This window comes from Aythya fuligula, chromosome 21, assembly GCF_009819795.1.
Source record: "Aythya fuligula isolate bAytFul2 chromosome 21, bAytFul2.pri, whole genome shotgun sequence".
Taxonomy (NCBI): domain Eukaryota; kingdom Metazoa; phylum Chordata; class Aves; order Anseriformes; family Anatidae; genus Aythya; species Aythya fuligula.
In genome coordinates, this window is record NC_045579.1 from 2,760,027 (window position 1) to 2,780,127 (window position 20,101).

General features: G+C 39.8%; 3 protein-coding genes across 3 annotated transcripts; all 3 read right to left on the bottom strand.

Annotated features, from left to right (window-relative positions):
* Window positions 1–1,121: 1,121 nt before the first annotated feature.
* On the bottom strand, window positions 1,122–4,601 carry LOC116497550 (arylacetamide deacetylase-like 4). Its single transcript, XM_032201362.1, has 4 exons — window positions 4,425–4,601; window positions 3,265–3,481; window positions 2,873–2,936; window positions 1,122–2,165 (listed from the first exon to the last, which is right to left on the bottom strand). Exons 1-4 carry the CDS (start codon window positions 4,599–4,601, stop codon window positions 1,391–1,393), a joined length of 1,233 nt encoding a protein of 410 aa, XP_032057253.1. The 3' UTR covers window positions 1,122–1,390.
* Window positions 4,602–5,721: 1,120 nt separating this feature from the next.
* On the bottom strand, window positions 5,722–10,273 carry LOC116497746 (arylacetamide deacetylase-like 4). Its single transcript, XM_032201676.1, has 4 exons — window positions 10,097–10,273; window positions 7,730–7,946; window positions 7,255–7,318; window positions 5,722–6,496 (listed from the first exon to the last, which is right to left on the bottom strand). The coding sequence occupies exons 1-4, from the start codon at window positions 10,271–10,273 to the stop codon at window positions 5,722–5,724; spliced, it is 1,233 nt and encodes a 410-aa protein (XP_032057567.1).
* A 3,642-nt stretch (window positions 10,274–13,915) lies between these two features.
* On the bottom strand, window positions 13,916–18,891 carry LOC116497747 (arylacetamide deacetylase-like 4). The gene is made up of 4 exons (XM_032201677.1): window positions 18,820–18,891; window positions 17,253–17,469; window positions 15,030–15,093; window positions 13,916–14,690 (listed from the first exon to the last, which is right to left on the bottom strand). The coding sequence occupies exons 1-4, from the start codon at window positions 18,889–18,891 to the stop codon at window positions 13,916–13,918; spliced, it is 1,128 nt and encodes a 375-aa protein (XP_032057568.1).
* Window positions 18,892–20,101: the final 1,210 nt, after the last annotated feature.

Genomic DNA, 20,101 nt, shown 5'->3' on the forward strand with positions numbered 1-20,101 from the left:
GCATCCCTTAAATTTAGGTTTTCGTTGTCCGAAGGCGGCCTGCTAGAAGGGCAAGGCAGGCACTGCAAAGAGGTGACAGCTCCGATTTCATGAATAATGACTCTTCTCCACTGGCTACGCTAGCTTTTCAATTACGTCTTGCATAAAAAGGTTCTCTGCTACGAGCAGGTACCACTGATGAATATGCCTCAACAGACAGACCTACCTGTCCCATAATTGCCCAGAAATTTTAGCTGCTATTAAAAAAAGAACCTTACTCTGGTGTATTTCAGGAGAAAGCTTTCAACGTCACCTCTGTGTACACCCAGGGAAATCTGAAGTATAGCATTTGTTCTGTAAAAATCACTGATTCCCTTAGTCTTATGATTTGCTTTTTTTTTTTTTTTTTTTTTTTTTAATAGGATTTTCTTTTCCTCAGTCTTAAGATTTTGAACATATTCAGCTCTGTTTCTCATTGCTTTCATCAGCAGAGTACAATAAAGCGTGAAATCAAGTGATGCAGCACTGCCTTGTCCTCTAATGAAAACTCAAAACATGGAGAAAAGTCACAGCACAGGGAACCTCACTCTGAAATACCATGAGGATATTTGGGTTCACATTTTCTCTCTTTAAGCTCAGCCTTTTACAATACACCGATTAGGAGCCCAGTTCCGTGATTGATACTGTCTTTCTAAAACCTGTCCTTAAGTGCTCCCTCTCAACCAATATCTCTTGCCCTAAGCTTCTGAGGGCATAGTGGAGACATCCGAAAATTAAATAGGAGTTTATAGAGCCATGGTAATTTCAGAATCAGGGCCAGCCTTACGTGCTTTCAAGAAGGTGACCCAAATTAACACAGGCCTTCTACAGCTACTCTTCTTGCAGATGTGGTTCTGCAATGCCCACTGTATGCGTTGAATCTCCTTGCTGAGACTTTGATCTCTTCCTCTTTTTCTGTAGCTTTCCTCTAACTTCCCTCCAGCTCACTATGCACATAACTTGCGCTTTTTATCTAAATAGGATAAAGTCATTCTTTGTAGCTTATCAAATGAACATCACAAAGATCCTGGCTGTAATTCACAGGAGTTATTAAATCCAAATCATTCCATGAAAAATGTTTACATGGACATAAATCATCTTTTAATTAAACACAAGTAATCAATCACATGCTGTTTTGATGGGAAATTGAAAAATAGCCTGTGGAAAATGCTAAAACCATAAAGGCTAAGCTCTCAATAGTCTCACAAGGACAAAGACCACTGTTCAGATAGGATTTGAAGTTCACTAATTTCAAAATTGGTATTTTTTTTACATCAAGGGATATCATGTTTTTGCTGACAATTACTATCCAAGATTTGGGAACTTCCACTGATTTTCTTAGATAGAGAAACATTACCAAAAAAAGTTGTTTCTACAGGCCCTTTATAAATTTAACAACACTGTCCAGTCCTCTTTTTGCAGAAGGAAATTTCAAAACTTGATAACCATATAGGCTCATGATTCCATGGAATCCATCCTCAAGGTGGCACCAGGTCACTCGAACTCCATTGTCCTCCAGTCTCTTCTTGTACAGCAAGCCGTCGTCCCTCAGCACATCATACTCACAAGTCAAGATGAAAGACTCTGGCAGCTGCTGAATAACAGCATCTTCAGCTAGCAAGGGACACAGGCTGGGTTCAAATTTCCTCTTAAATTCCTCAAAAATTTCAGCCTTGAATTCACGAGGTTTGTGTGGTTTGTAGCCTCTGGCCTTAAATTTTTCAGGGATGTTGTCTGCACTCACCCACTTCCTGTACTTCAGCCTTATATCTGGAGGAATATGAGAGCCCTCCAAGAGCTCTTCCATATGCGATGCATCCCCATTTAGGTACTGCAAAGCAAAAAAAGCAGCACGTTCTCGGAATAAGAGAGGGACTCCTCGATTTTGCTGATAGGAAGGTAAATTGAAGTCCAGTGCCTGAAGGCCTGGGTAGATCAAGATCTGAGCGCGTAGCTTGGGGAGGTCTGATCTTCCTGCCAGGGTCTGGCTAACGGCAGCTGCTAGATTGCCCCCTGCACTGTCCCCACAGACACTTATACGGGCAGGGTCCACCCCGTAGTGCTCTATGTTCCTCATGAAGTGTATGGTAGCATTAAGACAGTCTTCATACGCAGCAGGGTATTTGTGTTCAGGAGCTAAACGGTACCTAAAACAAAGAAGACAAGAAGAGTAAGAGATGGAAATGTCATAACTATAAATACAATTTTCCTAGCATCCTGCATTTCGTCATAACTTGCAATATTTTTTGTTCAGCAAAAAACAATGAAATACTCTGATAAACATGTATTTTTCCAGCAATTTCTGACAGATAAGTAATAGCCAGTAGGAGGAAGTTGCAAGGACGTAGCATCGTGAATTTTTTCTTCGAACCCTGAGTAGAACATGAGTGAGACAAGTTCATTGTGGTCTTCTGGTATAGACTGCATCTTCCTTGTGGATAATGTAATTTAATCAGGCTGCACCTCACCTTCACTTAGGGTATGTCCCTGAGAATTATTAAATTTTATTTTTCTTTATTTAAGCAATTGAGGCAGTTTTATTTTTCTGTCTTACCAGTTTTATATATTACCATTTGATTGTGTTACAAACCTCACTGTAGTGTATATCTAACTAAACAGATTACTGAACCACTGCCTTCCAGGTTTGTTCATTAGTCATTTAGCTCCTTAGAAAACTCTTCTAAGAAGCCTTCCTCCTTTTTGTGTGGTGCCAGCATAGTTCTGCGTTGTGCTGAGGGATACCTGAAGGTTACGAGCGGGTCTGTTTGCACTCTCCCTGCATCAGCAGAGAAGGAGAGAAGACATATATACATATATATACGTACTTCAGAAGGGGAGTGTGGACTGAACTCACCCCACAGACACCACCACTGACTCGCTTTCTTTGGCGATGTATCGGCAGATGTTTTCATGGGAGTCTGCAAGAGGTGGCAGTGCGTTAGCTGCTGAGGCTCGGGGGGACAGCAGCCGCCTTGTCCCACCCTGGCTGTGCCCCCCCGGCCCCTCGCCCCCTCTCGCAGCCCCTTCCCTCCCCTTCTCCCCTTTCCCCTCAGCCCCTTCCCTCTCCGCCAGCCGGGCAGCCCCGCTCCCCCCGCAGCCCTCCGCTGCCGAGCCTAACGGGGCAGCTGCGCCAGATTCCAGCCCAGGGTGCCGGGGAGGAGGAATTCGTCCCCCTCACACCTCAAGAAGCCGGCGGCGGCAGCTCAGGGCTGCTTTCGGGGCCGCCAACGCCCCGAGGCGCCCTACCGATGCTGCAGTACAGCCAGCCGCCGCCGTGGAAGAAGATGGCGCCCGGCCTCAGGCCGGCAGATGGCGCCCGGGGCCGGTAGAGCCTCACCGGCACCCGGCCAAACCGCGCGTCCACCAGCGAGAGCTGCGGGTCCGGCCCCAGCTTCCTCCCGGAGCGCATGTAGCGGGTGAAGGCGATCTTCGTGCACACCCCCAGCTTCTCCAAAATCAGCCCCTGTTCGGAGAGAGGGAGGAGAGGCGGGCTGAGCGCGGGGCGCCCCCCCCCTCCCTCCCCGGGGCAGCCAGCGGCCGCCTGAGGGGAGGCTGCCGCGCTGCCGAGCCCGGCCGCCGGGCAGGTTGCCGTGAGGGGAGACCCTGCGCCTGCCTTCCCCCGGCCGCTGCGGGGGCATCCAGGCTTCGTGGTAGCGGGATTCAGCCTCCTCCGGAGCCGCTCGGCGGCTGCTCCGGCTGGGTTCTCAGCAGAAAGTCTGTCACGGGAGAAGATGGAGCCGTGGCGGTCCCCTGCGAGGCTGCGGGCCCGGGGGAGCGGGGTTGCTTTGGCACCGCGCGCCTGAGCAGGTAGGCCCGCGCGTTGACCCCATGCCCTGTCAGGCAACGAGCTGTGGGGAAGAAGCCTGGGTGTTCCCTTCTCAGTGTCACCAAGTCCTACGGCTTCGTACCAGCCTCCCACCACTTACCACCTTCCAGCCCAGATGTCATCCCTCCAAGGTTTCCCAGGAGTCTCTCGTTTTAGCTGCTTAAAAAGCACCTGGCCGCCTACCAGCGTTACTGGAAAGCCCCATGAATGCCCCGAAAACATCGCCTGTGCTTAGCGAAAACAAAAATCAAAGCCATCTTGCTCTTAATAAATTATTCATTTAAATTGAGATAGGAGAGCTCAGCAGATACTGTTTGGGCTCATGGTTGGCTTCACCCTTAAGTTAATAGGGCAATCCTGAATGAAACTATCCGAGGTCTGATAGAAATGCTTCTGAAAAACTGCCCTCCGAAGCTAACAACCAAAATAAAAAATAAAAATAAAAAAGAAAGCTTTCATTTAAGTGTTAATGCAGCTAGCAGGATCCAGCTAATTATATATATAACGTGACAAAAAACAAACAAACAAACAAAAAAAACTAAATCCCACTTCTGGCAGAAATAACGGCAAAGTAACTCACCACAGCAGATGTACTAATCATAAAAGCAAGGACAATTCGAAGCTTTCCAGGATGATTCACTCCAGGAGGGATACTGGCATTGGGGTAGTCAGATTGAATTGTTGTCCTAATTGCTGTTATGAATGAAGCAATAAAAATCACCAGCAGTATCACTGACAGTATATAAAAAAATGCCATTTCACTTAACAAAAGATGAGGTGTCTCTATGCCTATCTTTGATTTAGTTTTCTCAGATAACGTGGACTCTTAGAGCAGTCCAAGTTCAAACAAGTTCCTTCAGCTGTCACGCTTAAAAGTCCTTGGAGATGTTGCGCAAGGTGCCAGCATGCATCACATTGGAGAAGAGGCAGAAGAAAACGTGTTTAATTTCCTGTTTAGTGTCGTGTTAATTGTGGGATTGATAAAGGGCGTGGTAGACTACATGGCATTCTTGGATTGTGGATATGTGTTGCTGTTTACAAGAGGAGCAAGCCAACTAATGTAGAGGTTAACTTGTCTCTTGCGTATGATCTGCAGCCACAACATACTGCTTCTTGTGTTATAGGCATTCTTTAAGTAGTTTGGAGTATATAGTCTTAACAAGGGCATTTGTAAAGGAAAAAAGCTGGCTAACATGGGCTTTGCAAAAGTAAATGCGTTGACCTTGTTTTGTTCTTAGAGTATTTAAATATTGGAACAAGCTTATCAACACACTCGTATGTCTGATAAATGTAGGAACATACTTAGAGCATTTCAAAGGTCCTCCATTGCGCTTTGCACAAAGCTGTTAACAGAGGAACTCTGTCAGGGATGGTTGCGGTTTTGACTCCATTTTTGCAAGTCTAAAATAGCAGTTGCCCAGCCCATGGAAATTTTATGGAAGACGGTGACTGGGACTCTTAGGGTTGGATGCTACGTGCAACATAGAGCAAAGGCACTGATTTATAGTATTGTCATATTGGTACCTTTCTCCTTAGCTGAAACGCACTTAGTCTTCTAGGAAGGATAAAAGCATAGATCATAATTGAATGAAATGGGTCAGACCAGATGTTGATTTAAAATTTTACAGCATCTTTAATATTTACAGAGAAAGTAGCAAGTGCCTAGTCCAAATAGATCATTAAAATAGAGACTGCATATGGAACATTTCAAATCACACTAAACTAAACTTTCACAACATTCTTTAAATATACTTTTGGAGTGATCACGCTGGCATAATTACTCTGAAACTGTCCTATCTAAACCTCTTACATGGAATTTAGGAGCACAAATGAACGCAGAAAATTGGTAATTCTTATGGAAAGAAAGAAATTTGTTTCTATAAGCTTTTTAGGAAGTTCACAATATTGTTGAGACCCCTTTCTCCAGATGAGAAGGACATCCAGTCACTATTAGAAAAGCTGATGATTCCATGGAATCCATCCTCAAGGTGGTACCAGGTCACTCGAACTCCATTGTCCTCCAGTCTCTTCTTGTACAGCAAGCCGTCGTCCCTCAGCACATCATACTCACAAGTCAAGATGAAAGACTCTGGCAGCTGCTGAATAACAGCATCTTCAGCTAGCAAGGGACACAGGCTGGGCTCACAGAATCTTTTCATTGTCTCATAAACTGCAGTTGGACAGTCAAGTAGCACATGTGGTTTGTAGCCTCTGGCCTTAAATTTTTCAGGGATGTTGTCTGCACTCACCCACTTCATGTAATTTAATTTAATATCTACAGGAATATGAGAGCCTTGTAAGACCTCTTCCATATGTGATGCATCCCCATTTAGGTATTGCAAAGCAAAAAAAGCAGCACGTTCTCGGAATAAGAGAGGGACTCCCTGATTTTGCTGATAGGAAGGTAAATTGAAGTCCAGTGCCTGAAGGTGTGGGTAGATCAAGATCTGAGCGCGTAGCTTGGGGAGGTCTGATCTTCCTGCCAGGGTCTGGCTAACAGCAGCTGCTAGATTGCCCCCTGCACTGTCCCCACAGACACTTATACGGGCAGGGTCCACCCCGTAGTGCTCTATGTTCCTCATGAAGTGTATGGTAGCATTAAGACAGTCTTCATACGCAGCAGGGTATTTGTGTTCAGGAGCTAAACGGTACCTAAAACACAGGAGACAAGAAGAGTAAGAGAAGGAAAGGTTGTTAATTTTAAACGTATTGCTGAAAATACTGATTCTTGCAACCAGCAATACACCGATTGCCTTAGAATTTTCCCTTTCTCCATAGGTTTTCTTAAATAAACTGTGAGTAGTAGGTTCAGGTAGTAGAGGTTAATTTGTCAGGACCATCGTCTCTTTTTGTGGCATTGCTCAGGTATTGAACAACACAGGAGTAGTCAGCTACTAATTATGCCTAGGTCGTATGGGCAGTCATTTAATCAGTTTATGCTTCACCTTTGCATGTGTCAAGTAGCAATGAGAGTATTTCCTTTCTATGTCTTTGTTGCTCCAACTCTATCATCATCATCCAACTAGCTGTTAGTATATTGATGATAATGTTAGCTTGTCATTCATGTAATGCTCCTGTAAGCAGCAAGTATTTTCTTTGAATGAGGTTTAAGTAGAATATTTGACTTACTGTCTGTTTACTATCAATTTTTAGGTGGGAATTAAAAGCATGTCCTTCTTTTTCCAGTTAAATATTCATAAGCATTATTTGTGATTTAATCAGACAGTAAAAACTGAGTCAGTCTTCGGTGGTTTCAAACAAGAGCAGAGGAAATTTGTAAAAGCACATGGCTGACAAGTCCTTCGGAAATATCTACTGAGCATGGTTGTTGCTATGATCAGGCTAGCTATAAGGTGCTATTCATGGTATAGGAAATAATCTCTTAAAATATGGCATAAGAAAAAACTCACCCAACAGATACAACCACTGAGTCACTTTCTCGGGCAAGCGAGCGGCATAGGTTTTCATGAGTGTCTGAAAGAAATGTTCTCATTTGTTGTTTTTTTTTTGGTGTTTTTTTTTCTTCTGTTGTTGCTTTTTTTCCCCCTCAACAGTGCTGATGTCCATTGTGTATGGCAAAGAATTGCAAAAGAAAAATACTGTCTACTTTTCTTTGACCCTTCCAACATAGCTCTGCAGATCTTTTTTACCCCCTTATCTTCCCTTTTCACTATCTGTTTGCAGCTTGTTTTTTTGTCTCATATCTCATTGTTCTTCTCTTCAAGAGAAGTCAGATAACGCATAGCAGATGCCTTCTTCTGAAAGCTTCTGCGGTTATACTCAAATTCTATAACTGCTACAGATCAAGCAACAATCAACTTTACCATTTATGATGAGGTCGCTTTTTAAACTGAATTATAGTAATTTTTCTGATAGTTATCTTACCAACACTTCCAAGTGTCCATCCTCCTCCATGGAAAAATATAACTCCCCTCCTTTGGCTGGAAGATGGAGCCTTAGGCTGATAAATCCTTACGGGCACATTCCCAAAACACAGGTCCTTGATGAAGAGCTTCTGGTCTGCTCCCAGAGTCCTTACACCTTGCATGTACCGGACAAAGTTAATCTTGCTGCAGATCCCAATCTTTTCCACAATCTTTCCCTGTTCAAAGGCAAAAAGAATAGGGAATTCACTCAGAAGATTCTGTATTTTCCCAAGTAAAGGAACTGCAATGTCAGCATACTCGTGATATCTAAGTCACGTCTTTTAGGAGAATCATTAAATATTTGAGTAGTTTTACAGGTGCAGTACAACTGAACAAGTAACAGTAGCATCGGGAGAGGTCACATGAAAAGCCATGTTCACCACAGAGCCTAATCCCAAGGCAATCCAGCATTAACAAAGACTGGTGAAGTATATCCCTTTGCTTTCTCAGCAGGTCCTTTACCTGTCATTGAAAATGAGTTTGGTTTTTATTTGCTGTTCTGTCTTTGCTCTCTGAGAAGGTGGGAAAACATAGTGAAAGATAACAGTTCTGGTGATGAGTTAAGATAAGAATGTATTTGATAACTGCCTTTTGATTCATCTCAGGAATATTGACTGGTGTTTGCAATATATTTGCAGGAAGTTCCTGAGGTATTTAGTAAGCCTAAGCACCTGCTCCTTCTTTAAGCCAGTGATACTCACACCAGGCACCTAAGGGTGAAAACAACCCAACTGAGAACTACAGGTCCCAGATAACATTACAAAAACAAAACAAAACCAAAAAGCCCTTAACTTCTTTTTTTAAATACTCTATTTACTCATTTCAAACTCTTCAAGCTCTTATTACACATTAGGGGTTTCCCATCAAAGACTGCCATGTTTCTATGGATTGTCAGTACTGTGTTATCGCTCAATATACATGTACCTACCTGTGAAAGGTGTTTTTATTCATCAGTGACTGGCTATTTATAGCTCTTCTCCATATTTGATTTTGAGGCTGAAGAAGCTAATAAGCTTTGTACGTACTGATTTTAATTTTCTATAGAAACTAGTCTTAGTATTTCTGCTTCTATACAAACATGGTGAAATGATTTATTCTATCATAATTTGCTGTTTTCCAAGCAGAAGTGGAATAACTACAAAGTTGTTCTCACCTTAACATTGAACTTTTTTTTTTTTTGTGTGTGTGTGTGTGTTTTGTTTTTGTTTTTCATACTGTGTTATGTTGCAGCAGGTCTAGTTTATGGTACGAATGGGCAGTGTACATACAGTACAAAGAGAGCTGCCTTTTTCAACTGCTGGATTGAAGTCAGTGTTTTCTGATTACAACTTGTGTTGAGACAAAGCATGAGAATGTACATGCTGGAATTCTTTAGTGTGATCCACTATAATCTAGAATATTCCCAACTGATAAATATATATGTCTGTCTGTGTGTGTATATATGATATCATTTTAAAAGAATTTGTCTCTTTTAGAGGTGCTATAGTAATTTATGAAGTGTGTGCACAACTTCTCACATACTCCTAGCCCTCCTATCAGCATTTATTCCTCTATCATTACATTAAAATATTCCTGATTCAATGAGATCCTTTGTTAGCAGAGATCACCAAAAGTTGGGTGCTGGTGAGAGCTTTAACTCTTGTTAGCTTCCCACTCTTTTACATGCCAGTTCACTCTAAGAAGTCAGGCTGGCCAGAACTCTTCATTCCCATCAAAACAAGCCTGCTTAGCTGCTCAGAAGTTACAAAAATGTGTTCAGGGGAGTTGAATTTCTGCTGGACTTTGCGTTTCTGTTGGATTTTGTTACCTGATGTTGTCACTTCTTTGACAGAGAGCAACGACTTTCCCCAAAACCAGCCCTGGCAAGTTCCGTTACTAATTTAATCTTCAAAATAACTACAGAACTCCTCACCCCTAACTCCAAGCAAGCTTGAAAGCATGGCCCAAAGACATCAGATCCTAACCTGAGCCTAGGTTGGAAATAGTTTCTATTGCATTTCCATTAACCATTCTTAATCAAATTACTAGGTTAGCACAATTTGTTTTAGAGGCACAGTCAGGCTTTCAGACCCTTGTGCTAGCCAGTGCTCCCATACTGCCTAGTGTAAGAGCAAGGCAGAATCTGATTGCAATAACGTAGTGTAAAGAATCTGGTAAAGGTTTCTTTAGCAAAACCGAGCTTCTAACTGCAGCTTACAGCATGATACCCGTGCCCTGCTTTCCTCTCTGAAAATTGATTCAAGCAAGGCTCTATGACTGCATCAAGTTCCAAATTTACAGATTCACCATTCTTCCCACAGAAATCATATGCAGTTAGTTAACTTACCACCACAGCTATGCATATTAAAATAATATGAATGATTCGGAGCTTCACAGGTTGATTCATTCCAGGAGGAATTTCGGAGTTGGAGACATCAAAATTAATTGCCCCCATGATCAACAATATAAATCCAGCAACAAAAACTGCCAGGAATAACACCAATATAGTGTAAATAGCTGCCATTTTGCTAAGCAGTAGACAAAGTGATCTGAAATGTCTTTGATTTGACTTTCCAAGATATCTTTGCCTGGTTACTTCCTGATTCTCAGATACCTTTGTTCGTCACAGGGCTGTTCTAGTGGGGGGAAAAAAAAAAAAAGAAAAAAAGAAAAAAAACCTTTCTCCTCCCCTTTGCAAATACATTAGTATGTATCTTTCACTTTCCCACTCCCTCTCTCCCCACTCCCATTATTTCACAAAAGATAAACTGTTTCAAGTGCTGAATTCTGTTAAAAAGCTATGCCAGCAACATTTCAAAATTTTTGCAAAAAAAACAACAACAGTCCTTAGCTGGCAGAAGGACTGCATTAATGTTAAGATAATTAGAGGTGGAAAAGGGACACAGGACATTCATATGCCTTGAGTCTGTGACACTATAAAGTACATTGCAGAAGAGTTTGTCTGAGGTTATGCAGAGATGGGAGCCTCCATGGGACAAATAACACTTTAAATGGATAGGCGGATTGTCACCACTGCTGTTTTGGTAAGATGCACTTACAAAATTATGAAATTACAGCAGAATCTCAGCTGTTTAGTATTTGTGTTTTCTTCTAAAAAATATGTTTCTAATTAGCTATTTCAAAGGAATTAAGAAATCTAATCAATGCATCTCAGTGTACAGCTGCCCAATTTTAAAGACATTACTGTTAAAAATTCTTATTTTTTAAGTTTGTCATTACAAACTTACAATAGAAACAGGGAATTGTTCCCTGTTACTTTTGAATAGACTTGGTGTGTTTTAAGTAATCCAAGATTAAGAATCTATTTTGGCTCCAATAAAAATAAGCTGTTGAATAAGGAATACAGAATGCCAGAGAAATTCAGAATTTCTTGGCAGCAGCCTTGAGTACATCAATTTCAGCAGTTCCTGACAGGAAAAAGGTCCATGTAAAGTAATTTACCTTAAAATAAAAATCCCTCTTAAATTTCCAGGTGAGAGTGCAGGCTTGTTCTTGCCAAGAAATTAAGCAGCTCCAGCCTTCCTGTTGTAATTGTGCATCAGTCTTGATACCACACAGAACAAAACTACAGACATCTCGTGGTTGTTAGAAGGGTCAGGTTTTTGCCTTGAATTCAAACTGAGATACTTCAGTCTACACTGACTAGATGAAAAATTAGCTCGTGTTCTTTAGGACATAGTTCAGAAAGTTGGAAATGAAATTAAGTGGATATCTTTTAACCTCACCATAACTTCAGTATTATATCAGCCTTTCCAGAAAGCCATGCTTTTTTTTTTTTTTTTTTTTTTTTTTTTTTTTTTTTTTTTTTGTCTAACAAAGAATTTCCATCTTTCTACTACAATTTTATTGTGGTGCTGCCTTTTTGAACTCCTCTTGCCTAGCTCTCCTCAGGCTTAGCTCTCTGGAGCGCAACTTGAAGAATGCTTCCTATTGACATCAGCTACAAAGACTACACTGCAATTAGCCCCATCCTCCATTTCTTAACACACAATTACAGTTGGTTTCAAGCTTCTCCAACCTCTCTGGAATTATCACAGCCTGTGTAAGGAGTTTGGTCACTTGTTCTTTCTCTTTCCTCTCTGATCTTTTCTAGTGTCTCTTTTCCTACTTTCATGTCTTCATCATTGTTAACACAAAGAAATTTCACAGCTTTATGGTTCTTTGGCCAGCTTTTCCTGATTGTTTTTTTGTGTGTGTGTGTGTCTTGTTAAAAAGTTAGCTGAAAACAGAAGTTCTCTTTGTTAGGAGTAGTGCTTTATTTTTTCCCCTTAGGGCAGGGTGGAAATTTTAGTTTAAAGAAATGTTTATGGTTTAGTTTCTTCCTTTTTTATATTGTTATTCTAATTAATTTATTTCCTGGAACAAGGAGCTGGTTGTCACAACTTGTAATTTATTTGAATAAATAGTTAATATATACTGACAATATGTGAACTGAACTCCTTTAGAAAATGTGCTGAAAGATCAGTGACCAGGCTTTTAACTTCTAGTGGGTCAGGCAAAGCGAGCAGAACAGGATTAGAAAAACAACATGGGAAGCTGAGTTTAGACTCATGGTCAGGTTACTTCATATTAGGTAAACCTCAGGAAGTCAGTATGCTTTCCCATATGAGCAAAAGGTAAGTCATAAAATGACTTCGTTAGTCAGAAATGAAGTAGTTTCAAGTCATGCTGCTTTATGTTGTACTTGCTGCAGAGTAGAATTTGTTAATGGAGAGCTGCTGTTGTTTAAATGACACTTGAGGTTTAGCTGTGGATCTGAGTCTGCAGCTCTTCAAACAACTAGGATGTGAGAACATTGTCGAAATTGCAGTTTTGCAGGAAAATGAAAGAAGTTAGATTTTAACTTAGGCAGCCATAATAATTTTTTCAGTTAAACTGTAATGATGGGGAAAAGTACCATGATGTTTTAGTTAGAAAGCTTTATAGAAAGTAACATTTTTTCATTATTTTTTTCTAGTGAGAAGTTGAGTGTTTTTTAGATCAGATGCTCATCGTAAAATACTCTGAAATGGAAGCACCTGTTTTGTTAAAAAAAAAAAAAGAAAAACACAACCTAATACTGATTTTAAAAAAATCCTATCCAGTGGTGCTCCTGGAGTTGTATTGTTTCTACAGTCAGGTGACTGTAGAACAGTAGTTTTCAACAGACCAATTCTTTGATAAGTTTATTATTGTGCACTGAGTTGACTCTGCCTGTGTTGCATTCCTTCTTTCACCAAGAAGAGTTTACTTAGGTTTATTACTGAGTACGGTTTATTACTGAGTTTAGCAAATTTATCTTACTCTTTCAACGGATGATTTTGAATTGCTAGTTTTTATTGTTGTTATTAATGAAAGCATTACAAAGTTGCCGTGACATTACAGCTTCTTGATAAGATAATGTTCTGCTTCTCTACCTTCATACAGCTGTGAACTCTTTTAATAAACACATACGATAAGCGTAAAATAATCTTGAAAGAGTACCAGAAGGGAAAGAAGGTTCATCTCTGCACTCCCCTAACACGTGCATATTCACTGAAGTGTAGGGATTCCAGTTTAAGAATCAAGTTCCGAAACAAAATATCATTTCTCAAGTTCCAAATAAAATCAAACCTGTAGTAGTTCCAGTGGAGAAAGTCTGTCCCAGACAGACACCTGTATTTCAAGAAAAGGGTAGTCTTTGTGCAAGCTAACCCTAGAAATTAAAATGTGTAGCAGCAGTTTCACTATCTGACATAGGACTCCTCAGAAATACTGTGCTCCATCTGGTACCGTTACCATCTCTGAGCTCCCACAAGGGTCCAAGTAGCTCCCAGCTGTTGTCTTCAGCATTTCTGGGCTGCAAAAGAAGCTTCAGGAAGAGATGTTCTTGTTTGCCTTGAATGTGTGCCAGCTGTGCTGAGGTACTAGAACTGCTGGAGGTGAAGTGAAACAGTGCCAGGTGCTTGATTTTATTTGCGTTTTTATAATAATGTTTTCTAGAATGCTCATGTTTTAAATAATCTTACCACTTGTTTGAGAGTAACAGGAGAAATGAGAAAGTACTAAATACACTTCCTCATGCAGTCAAAATAGAAAACATAAATCGAACGTGTTTGCATTCTTTGCCAAGTATACGTTCACCACAAATAATGTAAGACTTGCACCATTTTTCTGAAAAATATGATTATAGACTGTTTATATAATTCACAGTGTTATCAATTATCTTTTTTCCAGATAAAAAGGAAAAAATCCCATAGCCAAAAAAGGCTAAAATTCCATGAAAACCACTCTCAGAATGATACCAGGTTACTTGGATGCCATTGTCCTCTAATCGCTTCTTGTATAACAGTCCATCATCTCTAAGCACATCAAACTCGCAGGTCACAATGTAGGATTCAGGGAGCTGGCAAATAATTGAGTCTTCGGCTAAAAGGGGGGAAAATGTTATTGCTAACAGTTCTTTGACAGCTTCATGGACTTCATGTTTGTATGAAGTGGATTTCTGCGGTATGTAGCCTCTAATCTTAAATTCATCAGGAATATTGTCAGCACTTATCCATTTTTTATATTTCAGTTTCATAATCTCAGGAACATGGCAATTTTGTAGGATATCTTCAAGAAATGATGGTTTTCTATTAAGATAACGAAAACAGAAGTAGATAACTAGCTTCCGATACAACATGGGGATTCTAGCATTCTGCTGATAGGAAGGCAAATGAAAATCTAGCCCCTGTAATCCTGGGTAAAATAAGACCTGTGCGCGTATTTTTGGGAGATCCCTTTTATTTACCAGTATTTGGCAAATAACTGTAGCAAAATTAGCTCCACAGCTGTCACCGCTAATGATGATGAGAGCAGGATCCACGTGATACTCTTCTAAATTCCTCATAAAGTATAGGGTAGCATTGAGACAGTCAACATATTGCCCTGGATATGGGTGTTCAGGAGCCAAACGATAACTGAAATGTCAAAGACATTGTGGTTATTGTCAAAGTAATTATGAAAATTTAATTTGCATTGTTCTTGGTTGATGGATATGGTAGTTAGGTAGGCCGTTTTATCTAAATTTTGAAGTTTATATTTGTTTTTAGGTCCATGTAGACTGGAAACACAAAGTAATGGTGTACAGCTATTTTAGAATACTTGGCCTGTAAGCACATTTCTAAATTAAATTAAAGGCTAAAGCCATAAATGGAGAACACCATCTAAAATAGTAAATATTTCCAACATATTTTTCAGAAATATTTCAGTTGTAAGCTGTGTTACCATAAATATTTCTATGTAAAAGCAGCACTTACCCAACAGACACAACCACTGAGTTACATTTTTTGGCAATATAGCGGCATATTCTTTCAAAGGCTCCTAAAGACAAAGTTTATCAGAAATTATATTTTAGAAAGGCAAAAAAAAAAGTCACTGAGTACCTCAGCCTTCTCAATATCCAGGTAACCACGTCTCCCATTTCCTTCCCAAAAGGGCCCACAATTTCCCTAGTCATCCCTTTGTCGCTGTTATACCTATAGAAGCCTTTCTTGTTGCCCTTAACATCCCTGGCCAGATGTAATTCTACCAGGGCTTGAGCTTTCCTAACTGATCAGAATGTTTCTTTGTATTCCTCCCTCCCCAGATACCTGTCCTTTCTTCCACCCTCTGTAGGCTGGCATGGTTCTGTAGACTTTCTGTAGGCATTCAGTGTTTCTGTCTTTATCCATCTTTGGCAGCCTGAAGAGACTTAGTATATTCACTTATTCTTTGTAAGAAGCATTTTCATCATCTACACAGCCTCTCACTGACTCTTTTTGGTGCTGTTAGATCCCGTTTGAAGTATGGGAACCCGAACTCTAAGCAGTATGCAGTATTTAAATACATCATGGATTTATTGAAGCTGCATAAAGAGGTTTCCTGTTTTGTCCTATCTTCCTTTCCTAATAAAAAATCATGGCACTTTATTTTCTTTTTGACTGCTATTGTGCACTACGTCAACATTTTCAGGCAATTTTCTAACATAATTGCAAAATCATCTTCCTGCAAAGTAGTTAGTCATTGTTTTATCTATAATGTTAGCGTGTTCTGCCCATCTGTTTGACTTCTGCTCTCCATTTCACCTACCATTTTATTACCTAATCCTCTGACATCTTAAAGGCATTCTGCACTTTTACAGCCAGCCACTACCTGCACTGCAGGAGTTATTATCTTATCACCTCTCAACTGCTTTTCTGGGTTTGAATAGCACTGGTTAGCACTGGTCCCAGTGCAGATCCTTATGGGAATCTCACAGGAACCTCCTAAAAGCCATCCTATTTCCACCTTGTAGTCAGTTTCTATTAAGTAAAGGATCATCACTCAGGTGTCATGGGTGTGTAGCCTCTTTAAGAGAGCCTTTTGGGAATCAAAGTTTTATCAACTCAGTTTCCTTTATTCATTTATTCGCTGACTCGTATGAAAAGCTTAAATCGATTCATGAAGAATAGCTTCATTTTATATAAGTTGCATGGATTTTAAGGAGTAATTCATATTTATCTGCTCAACAATTCTGTTCTCATTGTAGCTTCTGCTAATTTGCCAGTTCCGGACTTCAAGCTTTCTAGTCTGCAAGTCCTTTTAAAAACGTGTCATTATGTTAGTTGTTTTCCTGTTATCAAATATGACGGGGAATTCAAGTGAAAGGTCACATGCAGGTATAGTCAATGTATAGGTATGGGTATTATATTAAGCCATGACATTATGATACAGCACCTTTAATGTGCAGATTAGGCAATGGCAACTGTGTTTTGAAAAACAACTGGCCAACTTTATGGTAGTTTTTTCTTCCAGTGAAAGGAATTCACTGTTCATTTAAATCATGGAAGCTTGTATCTCGAGTCCTCACCACTTCCCAATCTAGCTCTAGAACTAGAAGCATCACAGTTGGTGTCAGCCTGGCCCTCCACCCAGACTACATGCTGTGCAGTGAAATGAGGGTAGACTATTTCTGCCACAGTGCAGAATGGGACCTAAATTATTATAAGCTTTTGTTTCTACATGATGCTGAACCAAGCCAAGTAGGCTCACAACCTCAGTTGTGGGGAACTGAAGTCTGTCCAACACTGTGCAAGTGGAGACTTACCCTTTGAATCAGTAAAGGATTCAAAACCCACAGACTTCCCTGTATGACCCTTGGAATGACATTCAGATTTCCATGCTAGGTGCCTTGGCTTCCAAGAAAAGCCCACATAGATTTGGTTGCTCAGAAAGAGATCCAGAACAGTTAAGAGGCTGAGTAGGCAGCCACTGAGACAATCAAAGAGTTGTCTCCCTTTCTGAACAAGAAATCATTTATTTTATGCAGTAGAATCACAAGAATCAAACTCCCCTAAACTGGTTTTATTTTTAATGCTCATGTATTAAAGCATATGTATGCTTCATTTTGATTCTTGGATTCTTAAAGTAAGACAGCAAAAGCACCAGAGAAAGGACTGACACATATCTGAAGGGTAAAGGTTTAGATTTGATTTTAGAAATAGAAGTTGCTGATTTCTTACTAATGCTCCCAAATGTGCCAGCGCCTCCATGAAAATACAGTATTCCTCTTCTTTTGCCAGTAGGTGGCCACTTAGGCTGATAAATCCTCAAAGGTACCCCATCTACTTTGAGATCCTTGATAAGAAGTTTTGAATCTCTGCATGGTGGTATTCCATCCAGCACAAATCGCAATAAGGTTAAATCACCGCAGACCCCTAGCTTCTCCAAAATCTTTCCCTGTTGAAAAGAAAGAATTCAGAAAATTAGCATGAAAGGTTCCAACTCTCTTTACTTAAAATAATAAGAAGAAAAATCTTGGGTTTATTTTACTGTCTTGTATTTCAAGAGGTACTGGAGACGGTGCGTCAATGGAGTTATGGTGACTATTGAGAAATCTTTGAATTGGTTTGATTGAATTGAGTATCACTGAAGATTGCCAAAAAGAAACACAGCAAACCCCACTTTGCATAAGCAGTTGTCCTCTTGCTCATTATCTATGCTTGCATGTTTCTTTTTGTGAATCTGAAAAATAATTACAAATGTATTTAAGCTGAAAATATGGGGGAAAGGAGTAAAATAAGTTTTGATTTGGAAATAAGTGTCATAAGCAACTATGGGCGGCGTGAAGGTGGTGAAAGAGGGTTAGATGTTAAATTATAGATGGAGCCCTGCTAAAATGTATGGGAGTTGTAGGCTCATTATGTACACAAACACCAGCGGTTGCTTTTATTTCTTAAAGCTATGATGAAGAGGGCAACATTTTAGAAGGTATTTTATTATCTTCTGTATTAAAGATACTATATATTTTGTAAGAAAAAATACAAAGAAAGTTTAATTACCCAGAGAAGAAGTTTTTGAAGTTTAGTGGAAAACAAAAAACTATATTCATGCTACAACATAATGTCTTAAATTTAAAATCAACCGTTTTGAAGTCAATGTCAAAAGACTGTGGTATTTGTAGCGGAAAATGTCCAGACTCTTAAGAGGATTCAGCGGTCACTTTTAGCCCAAGGAAATTCCTGGTTTAAGACTAGCGTATGTAGATCTAGAATGTGGTGTAACACACTCACTAACAACTTTTTTACGTTGGTTCTTTTTTCCTCTTTTCTTCTGTACAAATTTGTACGAAGTTCCTATGACACTGGAAGTGCCACATGACTTAGGAGATGGGATGAACAAGTTCCAGAATTTTTGAATCTGAAGGTCTCCCATTTTTACTTTTTTTTTTTTTTTTTCCATAATAATTAATTTCTGCTTTCAGTTTGAAAGAAATTTGTCTTTATATTATGGCGTAGATATATTGGATATATGTTACATTCATGTGAGTAAATACACACACTGACACACGCATTTTTAAAGAATGAGAAAAACCCAAACATATTGTTCATAAATACGGCAATATCCTATTTTCTGAACTAGCCACATAAGAAATTATATCATTTGGTTCATTTATCAGTGCTTACAGGTTTCAGGCAGGTGAATTGCTGCTGCCACTTTACTGTTTTTTTCTTATGCCATTATGTTCCAGCTCCCAAGCATTATACCAAAATAAAAAAGAAATCCCCAGTATTAAGAAAGTGAACTTACCGAAATCATGGTTGTAATCATCACGGAATGGTAAAACCGAAGCTTTAGAGGTTGGTCAATTCCAGGTGGCATTTTTGAATTGAACAAGTCATATAATAACCCCGCCAGGAACAGTGCTGGTATTATAACAGGAGAGAAGAAAGCCATTCCAATTATTGCTAAACCTGTATAGACGGATGCCATTTCTCTTCCATGGAAATGAACTCCAAAAAAAACTGTTCTATCTAAAGCTTTGTTTTTCACGTGTTTCTCATGTGTCTGTCTTCACAGGAGACTAAGCACTCGGTTTATAAGCAGAAATAAGTTTATTAATGTTGCAATACTCTGATATTCTCCACCCTTCTTTGCTAATGATATTATTGGCAACACTTCCTTACACTGAAAAAAAAAAGGAGGAGGGGGAGATGTTTACTTTGTATAAAAGGAGAAATTTGAAATGTATGAAATTGATCTATATCGTGTGCTTTTCACTGCCATTGAGATAACCTTCCAGGGGCCACATATGAAGATCGTCTGTCTGTTTGTTGTGGGCTTATTATGGGGGGACATTACAGCTGTCAATGTTAACGTTAGAGATGTGCAGCTACTTGCAGTTGTCACCAAGGTGGATACTCCGAGAAGAAAAATATTAAAATGCACGTTTTTTGATTTTGATTAATAGTGGAATGCACAGACTCAGTTAAGTAAGAGGACGTTTGCTCAGATTATAACCTGTGATATACTTCTGTGGAAAGATCTGTTTAATTGTGTGGTGTTTATTACTTAGCTGTGAAATTTTAGCGTAGACTCCTTTCTTCATGCTGATGTAGGAGTACAAGTGGTCACTGTAAAATCAGTGCTAGGCTGTGCCACTCTTAACTTACATGAAGGTCTCTCCAGGTGCAGGATATGATGTCTTTGGAGATTGAAGCAACTGCTGTTTCTGGTAAAACCTTTTTACTGATTAACCTCTAAGAATCTTATACTCAATCATGAAGTTACAGTTCCCAAACGTTTTTCCTTTCCTGGGTTTTAAAATGAAATTCCAGTCTGAAAACTGATTTCATCCTTAGTTTCGTTAGCCCAATATTTAAATCAAAACAATCAGGTCAGCTGACTTGCACAATTCTAGCTAGAGGAGATAAGAATGTGTGGGACAAAGCAACGTAAGTCTGCCCCAGCATTTGTGAAATAGGCAAGCTCTCAGCTGCTCAAATTAAGGGCTTTTCTTTGCTGAGGTTTAGTGACTGGGGCCTTCTTTGTGAACTTGTATAGTTTACAAATTTAGCAATATAGTTGGTCT

Coding starts and splice junctions, on each gene's coding strand:
- LOC116497550 (XM_032201362.1), bottom strand. CDS start 4,601: ATGGCATTTTTTTATATACTGTCAGTGATACTGCTGGTGATTTTTATT. Junction 3,482..4,424: donor TGATTAGTACATCTGCTGTG/GTGAGTTACTTT, acceptor CTCTCCGAACAG/GGGCTGATTTTGGAGAAGCT. Junction 2,937..3,264: donor CTGGCTGTACTGCAGCATCG/GTAGGGCGCCTC, acceptor CACCTCTTGCAG/ACTCCCATGAAAACATCTGC.
- LOC116497746 (XM_032201676.1), bottom strand. CDS start 10,273: ATGGCAGCTATTTACACTATATTGGTGTTATTCCTGGCAGTTTTTGTT. Junction 7,947..10,096: donor TAATATGCATAGCTGTGGTG/GTAAGTTAACTA, acceptor GCCTTTGAACAG/GGAAAGATTGTGGAAAAGAT. Junction 7,319..7,729: donor ATGGACACTTGGAAGTGTTG/GTAAGATAACTA, acceptor CATTTCTTTCAG/ACACTCATGAAAACCTATGC.
- LOC116497747 (XM_032201677.1), bottom strand. CDS start 18,891: ATGCCACCTGGAATTGACCAACCTCTAAAGCTTCGGTTTTACCATTCC. Junction 17,470..18,819: donor TGATTACAACCATGATTTCG/GTAAGTTCACTT, acceptor TCTTTTCAACAG/GGAAAGATTTTGGAGAAGCT. Junction 15,094..17,252: donor TGGCACATTTGGGAGCATTA/GTAAGAAATCAG, acceptor CTTTGTCTTTAG/GAGCCTTTGAAAGAATATGC.